General features: G+C 25.2%; 1 protein-coding gene across 1 annotated transcript; it reads left to right on the forward strand.

Moving 5' to 3' along the window:
• Nucleotides 1–13,804: 13,804 nt before the first annotated feature.
• LOC137810099 (ethylene-responsive transcription factor ERF011) lies at nt 13,805–14,724 on the forward strand. Its single transcript, XM_068611227.2, has one exon. The coding sequence runs from the start codon at nt 13,950–13,952 to the stop codon at nt 14,463–14,465; it is 516 nt and encodes a 171-aa protein (XP_068467328.1). The 5' UTR covers nt 13,805–13,949; the 3' UTR covers nt 14,466–14,724.
• Nucleotides 14,725–14,943: the final 219 nt, after the last annotated feature.

The raw sequence follows: 14,943 nt of genomic DNA on the forward strand, positions 1-14,943 counted from the left end.
CTTTAATTCTCTTAGTTGAAACATAATTTAAACAATATTGTTTCTTCTGATTTAGAGTATGTTTGCATAAATTTTTATGAAAAATATTTTAAAATTAAATTTAAATTATTTATTTTATATCTATGTGACATTGTTTATTTATTTATTACAAATTAAATCATTTAATTTCAAAATATTAAATAAATTATGAACTATGCTAAGAAAATCAAAGTAAAATCATGAAAAAGTTATTATACAACTTAAAGCAAAATAACTACTTGAATTACTGGATCATTAAAATCATAAAAAAATATAAGTTAACAAGTGCAACTAAAATTTCCCACCGTAACGTATGGAAAGTCCCTACGTAGGTTGCTATTGTAGACGCGATCACACACTAAAGATTAACTTACTTCCATTTGATAACCCTTTATAATAATATTATAATATTTTAAATTAAATAATAAAATAAAAATATTTATTTATTAAAGTATTAGATGAGTATTTTTCACTGTTCATCAAGGACAAACCCTAAATAATGAAACATATACAAAAAAATATCTGCACTCCTTTCATCCTCTGCTTATGTTCTTATGTTCTGTGAATTTTTTTCTTCGTGTTTTGAAAAGGTTTTCCCATAACATTCTGAAATAGGCTCAGATCGAAAGACGTGGCGAAAAATAGACAGAAAAAATCCTTGTTATGCCGTCCTGCATCATAGACACTGCAAAACCTATCCCAATTTCTTGCAAATTACAAAAGTATAAGTTGATACATAAGTTTATATTTCTTGTAATCTAATTTTTGTTTCTTCATCATTTGTTAATATTGATGATTTATTGATGTTTTTTTTTTCTTTGAATTTTCGTTATTTTATTTTATTTTATTATCATTGTAATAAAAAAATAAAAAAACGAAAGCTCAAAGAAAAAAAAAACATCAACACATTATCAATATTTACAAATGATGGAACAAAAATTAGACTAAAAAAATATAAAAAAACTTAAATATACACAAAGAAATCAACAATTTATACATTTCAAATCATTTCAAATTATTTTCATTAAAAAATAAAATAAAAAATATTTTCCATCAAAATCCTCATATCTTCGTTTAAAATCATTCTCAAAAATTTTGAATCAGAAAAAAAATTGAGATTAAAAAATGTTAATCAGACCTTATATGTTATTATTTATTGGATAAGTTTAGTCATGAGAATTTTTTGAAATTTTTTAAAGTTTGAAATTTTGAAATTATTGAATTTTGAAATTTTTGAATTGTTTTTGTTTAAACTTATGAACAAGTGCACTGTATTCAATTTGGAATTCTCCAAATTAAACACATAATTAACTGGTTTTACAACCCACCAAAAGTTTTCTTTTTGCAACAAATTCAATTCACCAGTCATCAAAACGATTCTCAGCCATGGCTGCAAACAGATAAGCAGTTATCTTCAAATACTTACACATTATCAAACTGTAACTATACAAAATAGATTTCTTCATACCATCATCATCCAACGCAGGTATATAATAGAAAATTAGTTACCATTAGAAAACCCAAAATACAACGAACAAAAGTATCACATAATATTAAATACAAATTATGCCTAATCTTTTAGCTCCAACGGAGAAAATTAGGGTTCAATTTATACATAAACACACCATCTGAATCATTAATCATAGCCTAGTTCCACGTTCTTATTTTCCAGAATAATAACAGAGAGTTCTTCTCCATTGATTTGGTCTCACCAAATAGGCAAAAGATGGACAGAGAAAAAAAAATACAAGTTTATGCTATATTTAAAGAAATAATAAAGAATGCAACATCTTATTGCAATAGATAATGGAGTATTCATCCTCATTCAACAAAAAAACTCCAAAAAACCCTACAACCATATACTGGATGAAACTAAAAAGAACAGTAAAATAGGAAATTTCATATTATTTTTCAAAAGAAAACGATAAAGAAAGCAAGAACATTCCAGGGTTTTCGTCATGTCAACGAGATTTGAGAAGCATGCAACGGGGGGAAAGTGCAGAAGAGACTAACCTGCCGGAGATAGCGGTGGTCGGAGAAGGCGATAAGCAACGACGGCGGTTTATGAATGCTGGAAGGTTAGAGGACGCGAAACTAAAAAGTCTCGTAGAGAGAAAATGCAAAAACGAAAGAAAATAGAATGAGTTCAGTGAAATGACTTTCTTTGATAAAATAGGTTGCGTTATCTATTGTTTCTTTTCACACATTTTACGTTTCTTTTTATTTTATTTTATTAAGTTTCTAATATACTAGCGGGAACTTTTCACCTCCGCAATTCTTATTATTTTCATTTATATATTAAAAAAATTATTATATTTGCACACTTATATTGATAATAAAAATTTACAGTCATTATGAATAAAAAAAATATTATCATTACTATTATGTAAAATCATTATATCTTAGTGTGAATTAGTTTAACCAATGCAAATGATTAATCATCTTTCTAAGCGTTTGTGAGAATCATGAGATTATAATCTTCACCTGTGTATCTAAGCACCAACAACAACGTGTGATCTTCATTATTTTCTCTCTCGTTCTAGATTTTCTCTATTTACTCCCTCTGGCAAAAAACTCAATAAAAGTTCAAAGAAAATGAAAGAAAATATATCAAAAACAAAAAATTAAACAAAATATTCAGATGTGTACTCGCATAATATTGACATGAAAACACACAGGGATAATGAAAAAAAGAGGAAGAAAAGTGCACAAAGATACGAAAGAACAAATTTGCAAAGAAAAGAAAAACAAAATGAGAGGGGAAATGAAAGACGAATAAATATAATGATAAATAATATATAATCATAAAAAGTGTAATAAAGAAGTTGGGTAAAGCGAATAAGAGAATGTGCATACATAAGAATAATGAAATAGTTCATTTTGTTGAAAGCATGAAACTTCTTCTTTTTTCTTGCATCATTTTTGTTGTGGAGAGAAGTTCTTGGATGGTGTAAGTGATTTTTCTCAACCATTAAAAAAGAAATGAAGAATGGGGTTTGAAGAAAAATGTTTGGTTAAATAAGTGAAAAGATGAATGACTCGAAACATTTTGAATTATATTTACAATTACTTCCTAATTCATAATTCAAATTTAAAATTTTAAAATTCAAATTTTAAAATTTAAAATTTAAAATTCAAAATTTAAAATTCAAAATTCAAAATTCAAAATTTAAAATTCAAAATTCAAAATTCAAAATTCAAAAATTTAAAATTCAAAAATTTAAAATTTAAAATTTAAAATTTAAAATTTAAAATTTAAAATTTAAAATTTAAAATTTAAAATTTAAAATTTAAAATTTAAAATTTAAAATTTAAAATTTAAAATTTAAAATTTAATTTTTAAAAATAAAGAAGACACTAGATGACAAATATCTCCTTTCATATATTTATAAATAATAAAATAAAATATAAGAATAAAATTGGAATAAAATAAAATAAAATAAAATGGAAGTTAAAAGGAAAATCCCTTTATATATAGGTATCTACGTTTTATTATTCTATATATTAGTTTTATTATTCTACAGGTTGTTTTTATAACTTGTTACCACTTAGTGAAAGTGTGCCTATTATCAGGTGGTTAATTTTATTAGAATTTGTTAGATGTGGATTGTTATTTATTGTTTTCAGCTTATTATGTAACGCTATATAATAGCTAATTTAATTCTCCAATAAATAAGATTCTTCAATTTATTATTGTTTTCTTATCTTTTCATCTAATAAGATTTTTTTATTTTAAACTTAAAAAATATTTTTATGTAATTATTGTTTTTTTTTAGTTTCAGTAAAATAATTATAATTTCAGTTCATTTTTTTTCTTTATCTTCATTTTTTTTCAATAAGTTTACAAAAAGTTTAAATTTAAATTTAAATTTAGAAGCACAAAAAATTACATATATAAAAAATTGAAGTTGTGTTACATTGCATAAAGTAATGGTTGGAAAATGACACGTCCCTCATCATGAAGGTCCAAGGAAGTGGCATCAACAAACAGATGGTATTTTACAATTTTTTCACATATATATAATTACATTAATATTGACATGTTCTGTGATAATTAATTAATTAAATTTTAATAATTAATTTAAATTTATATTAACTCATTAATCTTGAGTTAATTGATAGTTTCATTTGATAGTTTTTTCAATTATTTATTTAAATTATTAACAGATTAAGTTATAATAATTATTTACGTTACGTAAATAATTATAATAGTATAATTGAGCAAAGGTTAATTTTTTTAAAAATCGAACAAACAAAATAGTTTTTATTAATTTCTATAAATTGATGTAAAAAGACACTTTTCCTTTGTTTTTCTTCAACCTTTGAAGGAAAAGATAAAAAAAATGGAGTCATTGTAAACATCTTTCCTTACTTTGTCTCTTTCAATCATACAAAGGAAAAAATTAAAATTTTGGGATTTTTGTTCCATCCATTCTCCCATTTCGTGCATACGAAATAAATTATTAATGTATAAAACAAATGGTTAATGCTGTAAGATATTGTTAATTTATATTAAAATATAATTTTAAAGTAAATGAACAGTAAAATATTTAAAATATATATATAAATAAATTAAAATTTATTTGAATTGAAAATTCATTTCTTTTATATAGTTAAACTTTGTAGCATTTACTCTAAGTTTTAGATTAACTAGTCTTTTATTTTAGCTACAATTTAAACTAATAAGAATTTATATATTAAGACTCTTAAGACTATACACACTCTAATCCTACAAGTTTTACTAGTCAGTTTAGCATTATCTGTGATGATAATAAAATAATTTATGTGATTTACTTGTTAAAATGTGAATGTATTATTTGCACACACTTGATAAAATTAATAAATATAAAATGACATAATTCAATATTTCTATTATATAAATAATGACACTACAAGAAAAATCATGAATTATAAACCAATTTTAGAGACAAAAAATAACTAGTTGTTATAATGACTAAATTCGATACCATTTTAGACACTAAAAATATTAATTTAAAAACTATTTAACAATAATATAAACTAATTTTGAAACCAACATTTTTTTTAGTTTCTAAAATGGTTTCTAATTTAGTCACTATAACAACTAATTATTTATATTTTATAATTTTCTTGTAATCTGAATGGTAATCTAATAGCTGATAATTTTGTCTTTAATTAATATTTTTTTTATAAAAACTTTCATGTTAGACATCAATATGAAATTTGATATTTCAGCTAGACTAATACTTCAAATAACAATAATTATGTGTCATCATATGAAAAAAGTATTATTAAAAAAAATTTATTGTATAAATGAATTTTATGTTTTCTGGACAAGAATATATTATCATATAATTATAAAGTTTTAAATTAAAAAAAAAATCTTATTAAACTAGCTGGTGTTTTTATTTTATTTTTAAATTTATATATTATTTTAATTTGGCAAGTCATTGTATTAAAACTAAATGATCTATTAAATAATGATCAAATTTATTTTTTACTTCTCAGTTTAAACTACTATTAAATAGAGTTTTTTTCTGTCATAAAAAATAATAATATAAGAAAACTAAATAAATTAAAAATTAAAAATTAGTTAAAATAGTTTACAACTTATAAACGTAAACTCTTAAAATAAAGTATTTATAAGGTAGTAAAATAAGTTGTTAGCTCATTAACTTTACCAAAATTATTTATAGGATGATCTCATAAATTTGAATTCCTTTTCTTCACTAAAGTACTCTTTAAGTGTAAATATATACATCATTTGGTTAAGGTAAAAGAATTAAGAAAATAAATCTTGTTTAGGTATTTTATAAAAGAACATTTAAAAGAAGTACAAATAAAGTATAACTATTTCTTTTTTATGAAATTATTTATAATTTTAAATGTAACAGACATATATTAACTCAGATGGAAAGAAATGTAGAAATACAAAAATAAAAGTCAACTCTAACTGTGTTAATTTTCATTAATATCACCCATGAGCATTGATGGTACATACCCGGAAACACACAAAGTTAAGCCCAGCCAATTTTCACCGACATTTGACTTTTCCTTCACCAATGAAACAACCAACCACATTAACGTTAACAGTAACATTAACATTAACATCCCTACGATATAGGATATGTGTCCTACAAACAACCCAAATCTGATACACACACGCTCAAAACTTCCTCATTATTTTCTTCTCTATTAAATCAGTTTCGACATTTTCCGACACTTCTACCATTTCTTCCAACTACCAGCTTTTGTCGTGTCGCTCAGTGCATGCATAATTCACTCTTTTTTTTTCTTCTCAAACATCCAAAAAGTCAGAACGTAGCTACTACCCCTGCTATCTACTATTATTCTGCTTTCATTAATTATTTTTAAACTCCACAACATTTTCTCATATTAAGTGATTAAAAGTTAAAAATATGAATGAGTGAAAGATACTCATCCACATAAATTATAAACACCAAAAAATTATAAACTCAAATCCATGAACAATCACTCAATCTCAATAAAGTCATAACAATATTATCATGATCCTCTAATTATTATTCTAAGTATATAATATGGTTTTCAAAGTCAACATGGAAAAGATTTCTACAGATTTGTCAAATACTTTCTTTTACTTTAATTTTTTTATACGTTAGAATATATAAGAATAGAAGAAAACTAAAAAAATCCTTAATCTACTCAAAATCAAATCTTAAATATTAAAGACCTCATTAAGGTTCAAAACTTCAACTATTAGAAAAATCATGAAATAAAAACTAATTTTTATTGAAAAAAATAATTAGTTGTTATAGTGACTAAATTATACATCATTCTAGAGACTAAAATTTTTTTGGTTTCTAAATTAATTTCTATAATTATTAAATGATTTCTAAATTGGCATCTAATTAGCAACTAAGGTTTTTGCTGCCAAATTTAAAAATTAAATAATTGATAGTTAAAACATTGATAGTTAATTAAATACCAATTTAAAAACTATTTAATAATAATATAAATTAATTTAAAAAATATTTTTTTATTTCTAAAATAATATCTAATTTAATTATTATAACAATTAATTATTTTTTCTCTCTAAAATTAATTTTTATTTCATCCTTTTATTGGATTGATTTCTCTCAAACCTCCAAGAATACGAGAGACACTTGCATGCAAAACCTTAGTAAGAGATAACGATGGAAATGAAAATAATAATAAAAAATTCTATGCAAAGAGTAACTTTACACTTTTATTCACTGGCATGAACTATAGAAGGGACAAAAAAATTGAATATGAGATCTTAATTATTTTTACCAAAGATGAAATAAAAAAGAAAAAGAGAATAAAAAAGAGATGATGTTTTTTTTTTCTGAAAAGAAGAATTGAATTTTTTCTAATGTCACTCCTATCCTTCTAAGTTCACAACTTACCTCCTTATTTTCAAATATTGTGTTTTCCGACAAAAACAACATATACCTGATTGTATTTACACCTCGTCATACATATAAAACATACACATTAAACCTAACTAAATTTAATTATCACTTTTAAATAATTTTACTCATTTATTTTAAAATACCAAAAACACAAATCCTTATAATAACATGTTAATTAAAATCAAATTATGATTCGTATAGAGTTACAATAAATTATATAAAAAAAAACTAAAAACTACATTTTATTATATAAAAAATAATTAAATTTAAATAAAAATATATTTTAATGTGATAAATATTTTTCTTCTAAGAAAATTATGATTACCAATTATAAAGAATTATTAATTTGTACTTTTAATTATTGTATTCATTAGGCATAAAAAATAAATTACAATTATTTACACAATAATTTATTCAAAAAAATCTTTAATGTAAACATTTATAAATTAATTAAAATATTTTTCTATAAAAACAGTATTAAAAAAAACAACAATGCATCGTACTGGTAAACAAAACAAATTAATATTATTATTAATGATAAACATTTAATTATTTAATAAGTTAAAATTGTAACATCCCTATATTTTTTCACATCTAATAACTAAAATCATACAATATTTCAAATTTTATATCCCTCTTTAAATCTCAATCACAAACACTTTGTAATAACTTATTCGCCTTAAAATCAATATATAACATTCAAATAAACCATTTCAATTCATACATTACTTTACTTTTAAAAAAACAATGTTGCAAACAAAAATTGAATCGGTGACCACGTTGTTCCCACATCCAGATCTTCTAACCTAGGGTTCTATCGAAAAAAATAAGACTAGCTTCCCTTACCTGAACTTTAGCAGATGCTCTAAGAGGTCTAAACCTACCAAAAACTCAAGGATAACTTAACTTGCAGCACAAAGTCCTGATAAAAAATTTAACTCTATCATTAAGACCTTGAGGTAACAAAAAGCTAAAGGGTCACATGCAAAATCTATGCAGTGATAAACTTAAGAAGTTCAAAATTTGACTTAAACAAAAGAACAAAAATGAACTTACTCTATTAAAGATTATGTTGAAATAGTTTTGTAGAGTTCACTGTCAGAAGTGTCCAATGGCAGAGTCCGATCGTCAAACTAATGAACGAAGAAGTCAAAATCTTAAAAAGAAGATAGAGAAAATGAGAAATGAGTTTTTAGAGATATGTCTTTTAAAATAAATCTTGAATAACTGAATTTCTATTTATATATTTTTTCAACTTTAATAATAAAATATTCATGTGCAATTTTAATTATACCATATTCTAAAACTATTTTTCTCAATCACAAAAACAGTGTACTTGAAATTCAGTTCAATTTTGACAATAAAATTTTAAAAATGAATTGAATTAAAAATATTTTTTATCTATATAATAATTTTACTTATATATTAATTTATCGGTTTAAAATTATTTGCGCCTTACTGTCCTTGCTGTGCTATAGCGACTAACATTTGTGAACTAAGTACTGTAAATACTATACGTTTATTGGTCCAATTGCCACTACAACTTTTAAATAATAAATTTAATTGTTTTTTTTGGATTTTTGATCTTATTGTTCTATTGAATCTTTAAAAATACATTGATTTTTATATATTAAAAATATTTTTGATATACCAAAATTGCGTAGTTTGGAATTACAATAACACAGAAAATCCAATAAAGATTCTGAACTCCAAATATATTTGCTATGACAGCTTTTTAGCTTTGGTTTTTATTGTGTTATGTTATGGCTGGAGTTATTGAAAATTTTAGAGTGGTCCTTTGTTTCCCCAGTTTTACGTTTTTTTATTTATTTTGTGTCTGAAACTCATTGTTTTCAAATCTGAAGAGGTGACCTATATTTGTAATTTCAACAATTGTTTTCATAAATTCATTTATTTTAACGTCCATCTCTACCTTAAAATGTTCTTAACGTGTCCATTTATTACCATTTTAAATTTTGGCTTAAAATATTTTGGATTTTCAATTTTGAAATTGACTTTTAAAAAAACAATTAAAAATGATATTCTTGCTCTCTATTTTCTTAGTATAAAAATAATTAAATATGAGTTATTTTCAGATTAAGAGAAACAAATAATTTATAAACATGAGAGATAAAACAATGTTGACGCAACTTTAAATGATAAAAAAGTATTTAAATCTGTAAACTGTTAAAGTAACAATTAAATGAATAATTATTTAAAATAAGGGTTGGTTATTAAAGGTATTAGCGGCGAATTTAGTTAGATTGTCTAATTAAACTTCATCTATATAAATTAAATATAAATATCACATAGTTTGATTTAAATGCAATATTAAATATGAAACAAAAAAAATAATCATATTTTACACTTCGATATAAGTCATTCTGTTTTTTAAAATCTTCTTAATTTAAATTATTTGTATTTAACAGTTATATTTATTTTTACAATCAATAAAGTAATTTATAATGAAATAGAAATTTTAATAATTAGTTGAATTTTTACACTATTATGCGTGTGAAATATCCATAATTTCTAACTATGACTAATTATAAAAAAATATTGTTAAACACTTCGTAAAGTCTATTTCTTTATTTATAAAGCACAATGTAAAGATATTAGACAAGAAATGCAAGTCTAATTTCGTTCAAATTAATAACATGTAGATATAGTTACTTTAGTTTTTATCAGTTCATCAAATAAAATTAACATAAATATACACTTAAAATTAGCAAAGATCCAATTATATATATAAAAAAAATCTTATACGAATTGAAAAAAAGTGGTCTCTTCAAATAATTATCGATTGTTTCGATTTTTATTATGATTATTAATTTTGATAAAGATTTTCGATTATGATTATTAATTGTAAACGCTCTTGAATCTTTTGTCTTTGTGAAAGTTATTTAGCATGTGTACTTACTCTATTCCCATTCAATCATTGATACTATCATATACTATAGTTGCTGATAAAATAAAATAAAATAAAAATCATATACTATAGTTTCCATTTCTCAAATGTCGTGTTATGTACACAAACATTGCTTAAAAGCGTTATAACCAACATCTTCAAGTTATATATGCATGCTTTCACATCCCCCAAATTATATTAACAAGACAACTATAAAAAACGAAACACCTCACACATAATTGCCTTTAATTACATTATTAATCCATTCATGCAAAAAAAATAATATAATTTGTGTTTCTTTACTTTCAAAGATAATAGACAGCTTTAGTGATACAACTAATATTCCCTTTTCTATCAAAATTATTTTTGTAATATCACGTTCGTTGTTATCTATTTTTTATTTATTTATAATATCACATGCATTATTATCATTTATTATTTTTTTTTAAAAATGAAAAATTATTAGAGAACTATTATAATTGTAGTGATTTTTTTTTATTGGTGAGAATTCACTACAAGAAAATCATGAAATAGAAACAAATTTTAGAGACTATAAATAATTAGTTATTATAGTGACTAAATTAAAGACCATTTTTAGAGACTAAAAAAGCTTTTGGTTTCTAAATTAGTTTCTATTATTTTTAAATGGTTTCTATATTGGTATCTAGTTAACAACCAAAATTTTTGCTACCAAATTTAGAATCTAAATAATTGGTAGTTAAAATTTTGGTAGCTAATTAGATACCAATTTAGAAAGTATTTAACAATAATAGAAACTAATTTAGAAAAAAAAAATAGTTTATAAAATTGTATCTAGTTTAGTCACTATATTAACTCATTATTTTTTGTTTCTATTTCATGATTTTTTTTAGTGATTAAATATATAAAAAAAAAGTTACATTAGTGTCCTCATCATTATTCAACTTACATGAACCCCTTTGACATAATTGTATCTATTTTATTAATCGTTACACTTTGCTTCATCATTAACTAATTAAAGTGAAAATAACTATGTTTACAACACACCAAATGTTATATCAGAACATAAACATCATATATCCTTATCCACACACATTCCAATTCAATTATGTACTAATAAATTTTAATTCATCCTTCACTAGACTATAATAATATTCAACTATAATATCTTGATAAAATATAATAATTTAATAAAACATAAATAATTTTAACATCTAAAAATATTTAAAAATATATAATTTGAAGTGTAGAAAATATTGTTCTAAAATTTAGCAAATTAAGCACATCTTTAAATTCATTTTGTCACCAATTCTAATCACTCAAGTAAAGATATGTTAGTGTGGTAACTTTTTACACACTCAACCTACAAAACTAACAAGTTTTTATTTAATTAAAGTTCCCTCTCTCAGCAAATAAAAATGTCATTCAACAACTATACCCAAAAAAATCAATTGTGCATAATTTCATGTATGGTGACAAATTGGTAAAAAAATGTTCCAACTCATTTTTCATACATAAATAAATAATTATTTTTAAATAAAATTATTTTAAACCAATTTAACACACTTAAAACACTCTATATTTTAAGTACCAAGACATTCAACATTTCTCATCTAGCTCAATTCAACTTTTAAAAGCATAATTCAAAACATCCTACTAAACATTTTCCAGTTAAAATATTATAATTTTATTTATAGTAAAAAAAATAAATATCCTTAATTTAATCTCTTTACTAACATAATATGTGATACTACAATCCGGTTAGAGTTTCATACGCAAAAAACTATAAATTCACAACTTTCATCACTTTCAACAATTTTAATATCTCATTGTATAATCCATTACTAAATAATCGATACTCTATTATAACCAAAGGAAGTTTAGAAGGATGAAGAAAAATATTTTTCAAAAAGTACTATTATTATAATAATAAAAATTGTAAAGTACTTGTAATTCGTGTCCGTTTTTCGTGCTAAATTATTGTTTCAATTGAGTTGTGTCCCACAAGTAAACAATTTGTTATTTTATTTATTATCTTTTGCTAGAAAGATTACATTGACAACTAAATTTATTATATATATATATATATATATATATATATTACTGAATAAAGTAGTTTTCACTAATATAATCATATTAGTATACAGAAAGTATATATCAGTATATACATTATTAGATTAATTTGTGGAATAAAAGACAAATCCGATTGAGGAAAATTACAGCTGTATCTTTTATTAACATATTACTCGAAACAATAATAAGATTTTTTGATAATAATTAAAGCACACAAAACAAATTATTAATAGGCAATTAAGCCGCCCAATAATATAATTAGCAGGGCACCAACTTAACATCGTGGCCATTAAAATATTAACATCCCGATAATGCCCCTGAGTGTACGAATTGGACCAAGAGTTTGAGAAGGGTAAAATGGGAATCAATCCAATCGTAATTGCGTGGAGGGAAAGTCAATTGTTAACGGTATCTATCCACCGACCACCGACCTACCCTTCTACCCACTCAGAATTATTTATTAAAAACTATAAAATTATCGGATAATAACGAAAATGAAACAAAATATTAAATAATTCCAAATAAATTATTATTATTTTTTATTAAATATCCTTTGAAATTCTATCGTTTGATTAATCCGCAAACGACACCAACCAACCATTATCATCATCACACACCTGATACCATCAACCCTATAATAAGATTTAATTTCAGAGACCCGCAACAAAAATTATGACAGAAACACGATTTAAAAATATTTGTTAATAAATATACCGCTAAATTTTATTCGTAAACTTAAATATATTATAATAAATACAAAACTAAATTTAAAATTTAAGTTTATTATAATAATTTATTATCAGCATTGGAATGTTAATACAAAAAGCTTATTTTAGTAAATTATAGAAGTAAATTAAAAAGAGAAAAAAAGGAAATAAGTTTGTAGTTAACTTTTGGAAACACCAATTACCATTATTAAGTTTGATTGCTTTAAATGTGGGTTGAAGTCCACCACCGCTTCTCAAAGAGAGACTATTATTGTAGCACTAACACACACCTAGTTAAGGTCGAATAGAAGAATCATGTCTTTCCCCAACTATACTTTTGTTTTTTCACAATTCAGAAAAGATATAATTTGTTTATATATATTTTTATTTTTTTCATTGTAATGTATAAGTGAGCTGAGATGTAAAAGTTGCATAATAAATGAATTTTTTTAAAATTATAGAAAAGAATTTGAGATTGATGAAACATTAATTGGAGTTAGGAAAGAGGTAAAAAGTAAAAAAAAAAAAAAAAAAAGGGTGGAGTGAGTGAATTTGTCGGTGAATTAATAATGTAAATGGAAATAGGGAAAGAGAAAGAGTAATTAAAATGGAAAATGATTTGGGTGGCATTAAAAAAGAAAAGAGAAGGGAGGGTTCAAAGGAACCAACCAACCATATAGCAACGTGGAGGCTTACAGAGATGACAAGCTTGGTGCTTCAACATCTCTCCCTTATAACCCTTTCGTCTCGTAGACTCCTTAGATTTTTCATTCCTCCTCATGGACCAGATTCCCTCTCTCTCTCTCTGATCTCCATTTGAAGCACACCAATCCAACAAGACAAGACAAGAGAACAGAAGAGAGGAGAGAGATGGAGGGTGAAGGAAGAAGAAGAGAAGAAGGGCAGAGAGAACCGACCAGGAAGCGAAGCGGCGTGGCGGTGGCGGTCGAGGGAGAGAGAAGATACAAAGGAATAAGGATGAGGAAGTGGGGCAAGTGGGTCGCGGAAATTAGGGAACCCAATAAGCGTTCAAGGATTTGGCTCGGTTCCTATTCCACCCCCGTCGCCGCCGCTCGTGCTTACGACACCGCCGTCTTCTACCTCCGGGGACCCTCCGCGCGCCTCAACTTCCCCGACCTTCTTGTCGGAGAGGGAACCACCCTTGTCGCCGGTTGCGACATGTCAGCTGCCTCTATCAGGAAGAAGGCCACCGAGGTCGGTGCCAGAGTTGACGCTCTACAGGCAACCCTGCACCACCACCACGTGGCGCCGGCGGCGCAGGAGCTTCTCTCGCGCGGCGACGGAGGTGGGTCCGGGGATTTCGCGGTTGACCTGAACAAGATGCCTGAACCCGAGAGTGAGGACTGCGAATGGGATGTGAATTGAAGGAAAAAAAAAAAAAAGGTTCGTGCTTTCGGGTTCGGTGGTGGCTGCTAACGTGCGCCGGGGAGGGTTTGCGACGGCTGAGGCAAAGTGATGTTGTTGATGAGGCCTTGGGTGGTGTGGATTACTGCACTGTATCTCTTTTTTCCTTCTACTTTCTTTTGGGTAGTTTTTTCTTTTAGATTTTACAGAGGAAATTTTGGCGTTGTAAAAATTATGTTAAATGTAAATTAATTAGCCGAGTTTGGTGTGTTGTGTTGTATTTTGGCTTTAAATTTGATAGGGTAATAATCTATTTGGGGGTTGTGTAGTTAATGTTTTTTGGTTGTGTTAAAAAAAAGTATTGTTTTTGGGAGGTGTGGAAAGGAATTCGGCGGAAATTAGGAAAAATTGGAATGAAAGTGGAGGTGGGTTACTATAAGTGGAGTGGGATGTTTTAGAGAAAAAGAATAGAATGATGCAGTGGAAGTGAAATAGGTGG

Source organism: Phaseolus vulgaris, chromosome 2 (assembly GCF_051622355.1).
Source record: "Phaseolus vulgaris cultivar YP4 chromosome 2, ASM5162235v1, whole genome shotgun sequence".
In the NCBI taxonomy this organism is placed as follows: domain Eukaryota; kingdom Viridiplantae; phylum Streptophyta; class Magnoliopsida; order Fabales; family Fabaceae; genus Phaseolus; species Phaseolus vulgaris.

What these genes read in the sequence shown, in the direction of transcription:
- LOC137810099 (XM_068611227.2), top strand. Translation starts at nt 13,950, where the DNA reads ATGGAGGGTGAAGGAAGAAGAAGAGAAGAAGGGCAGAGAGAACCGACC.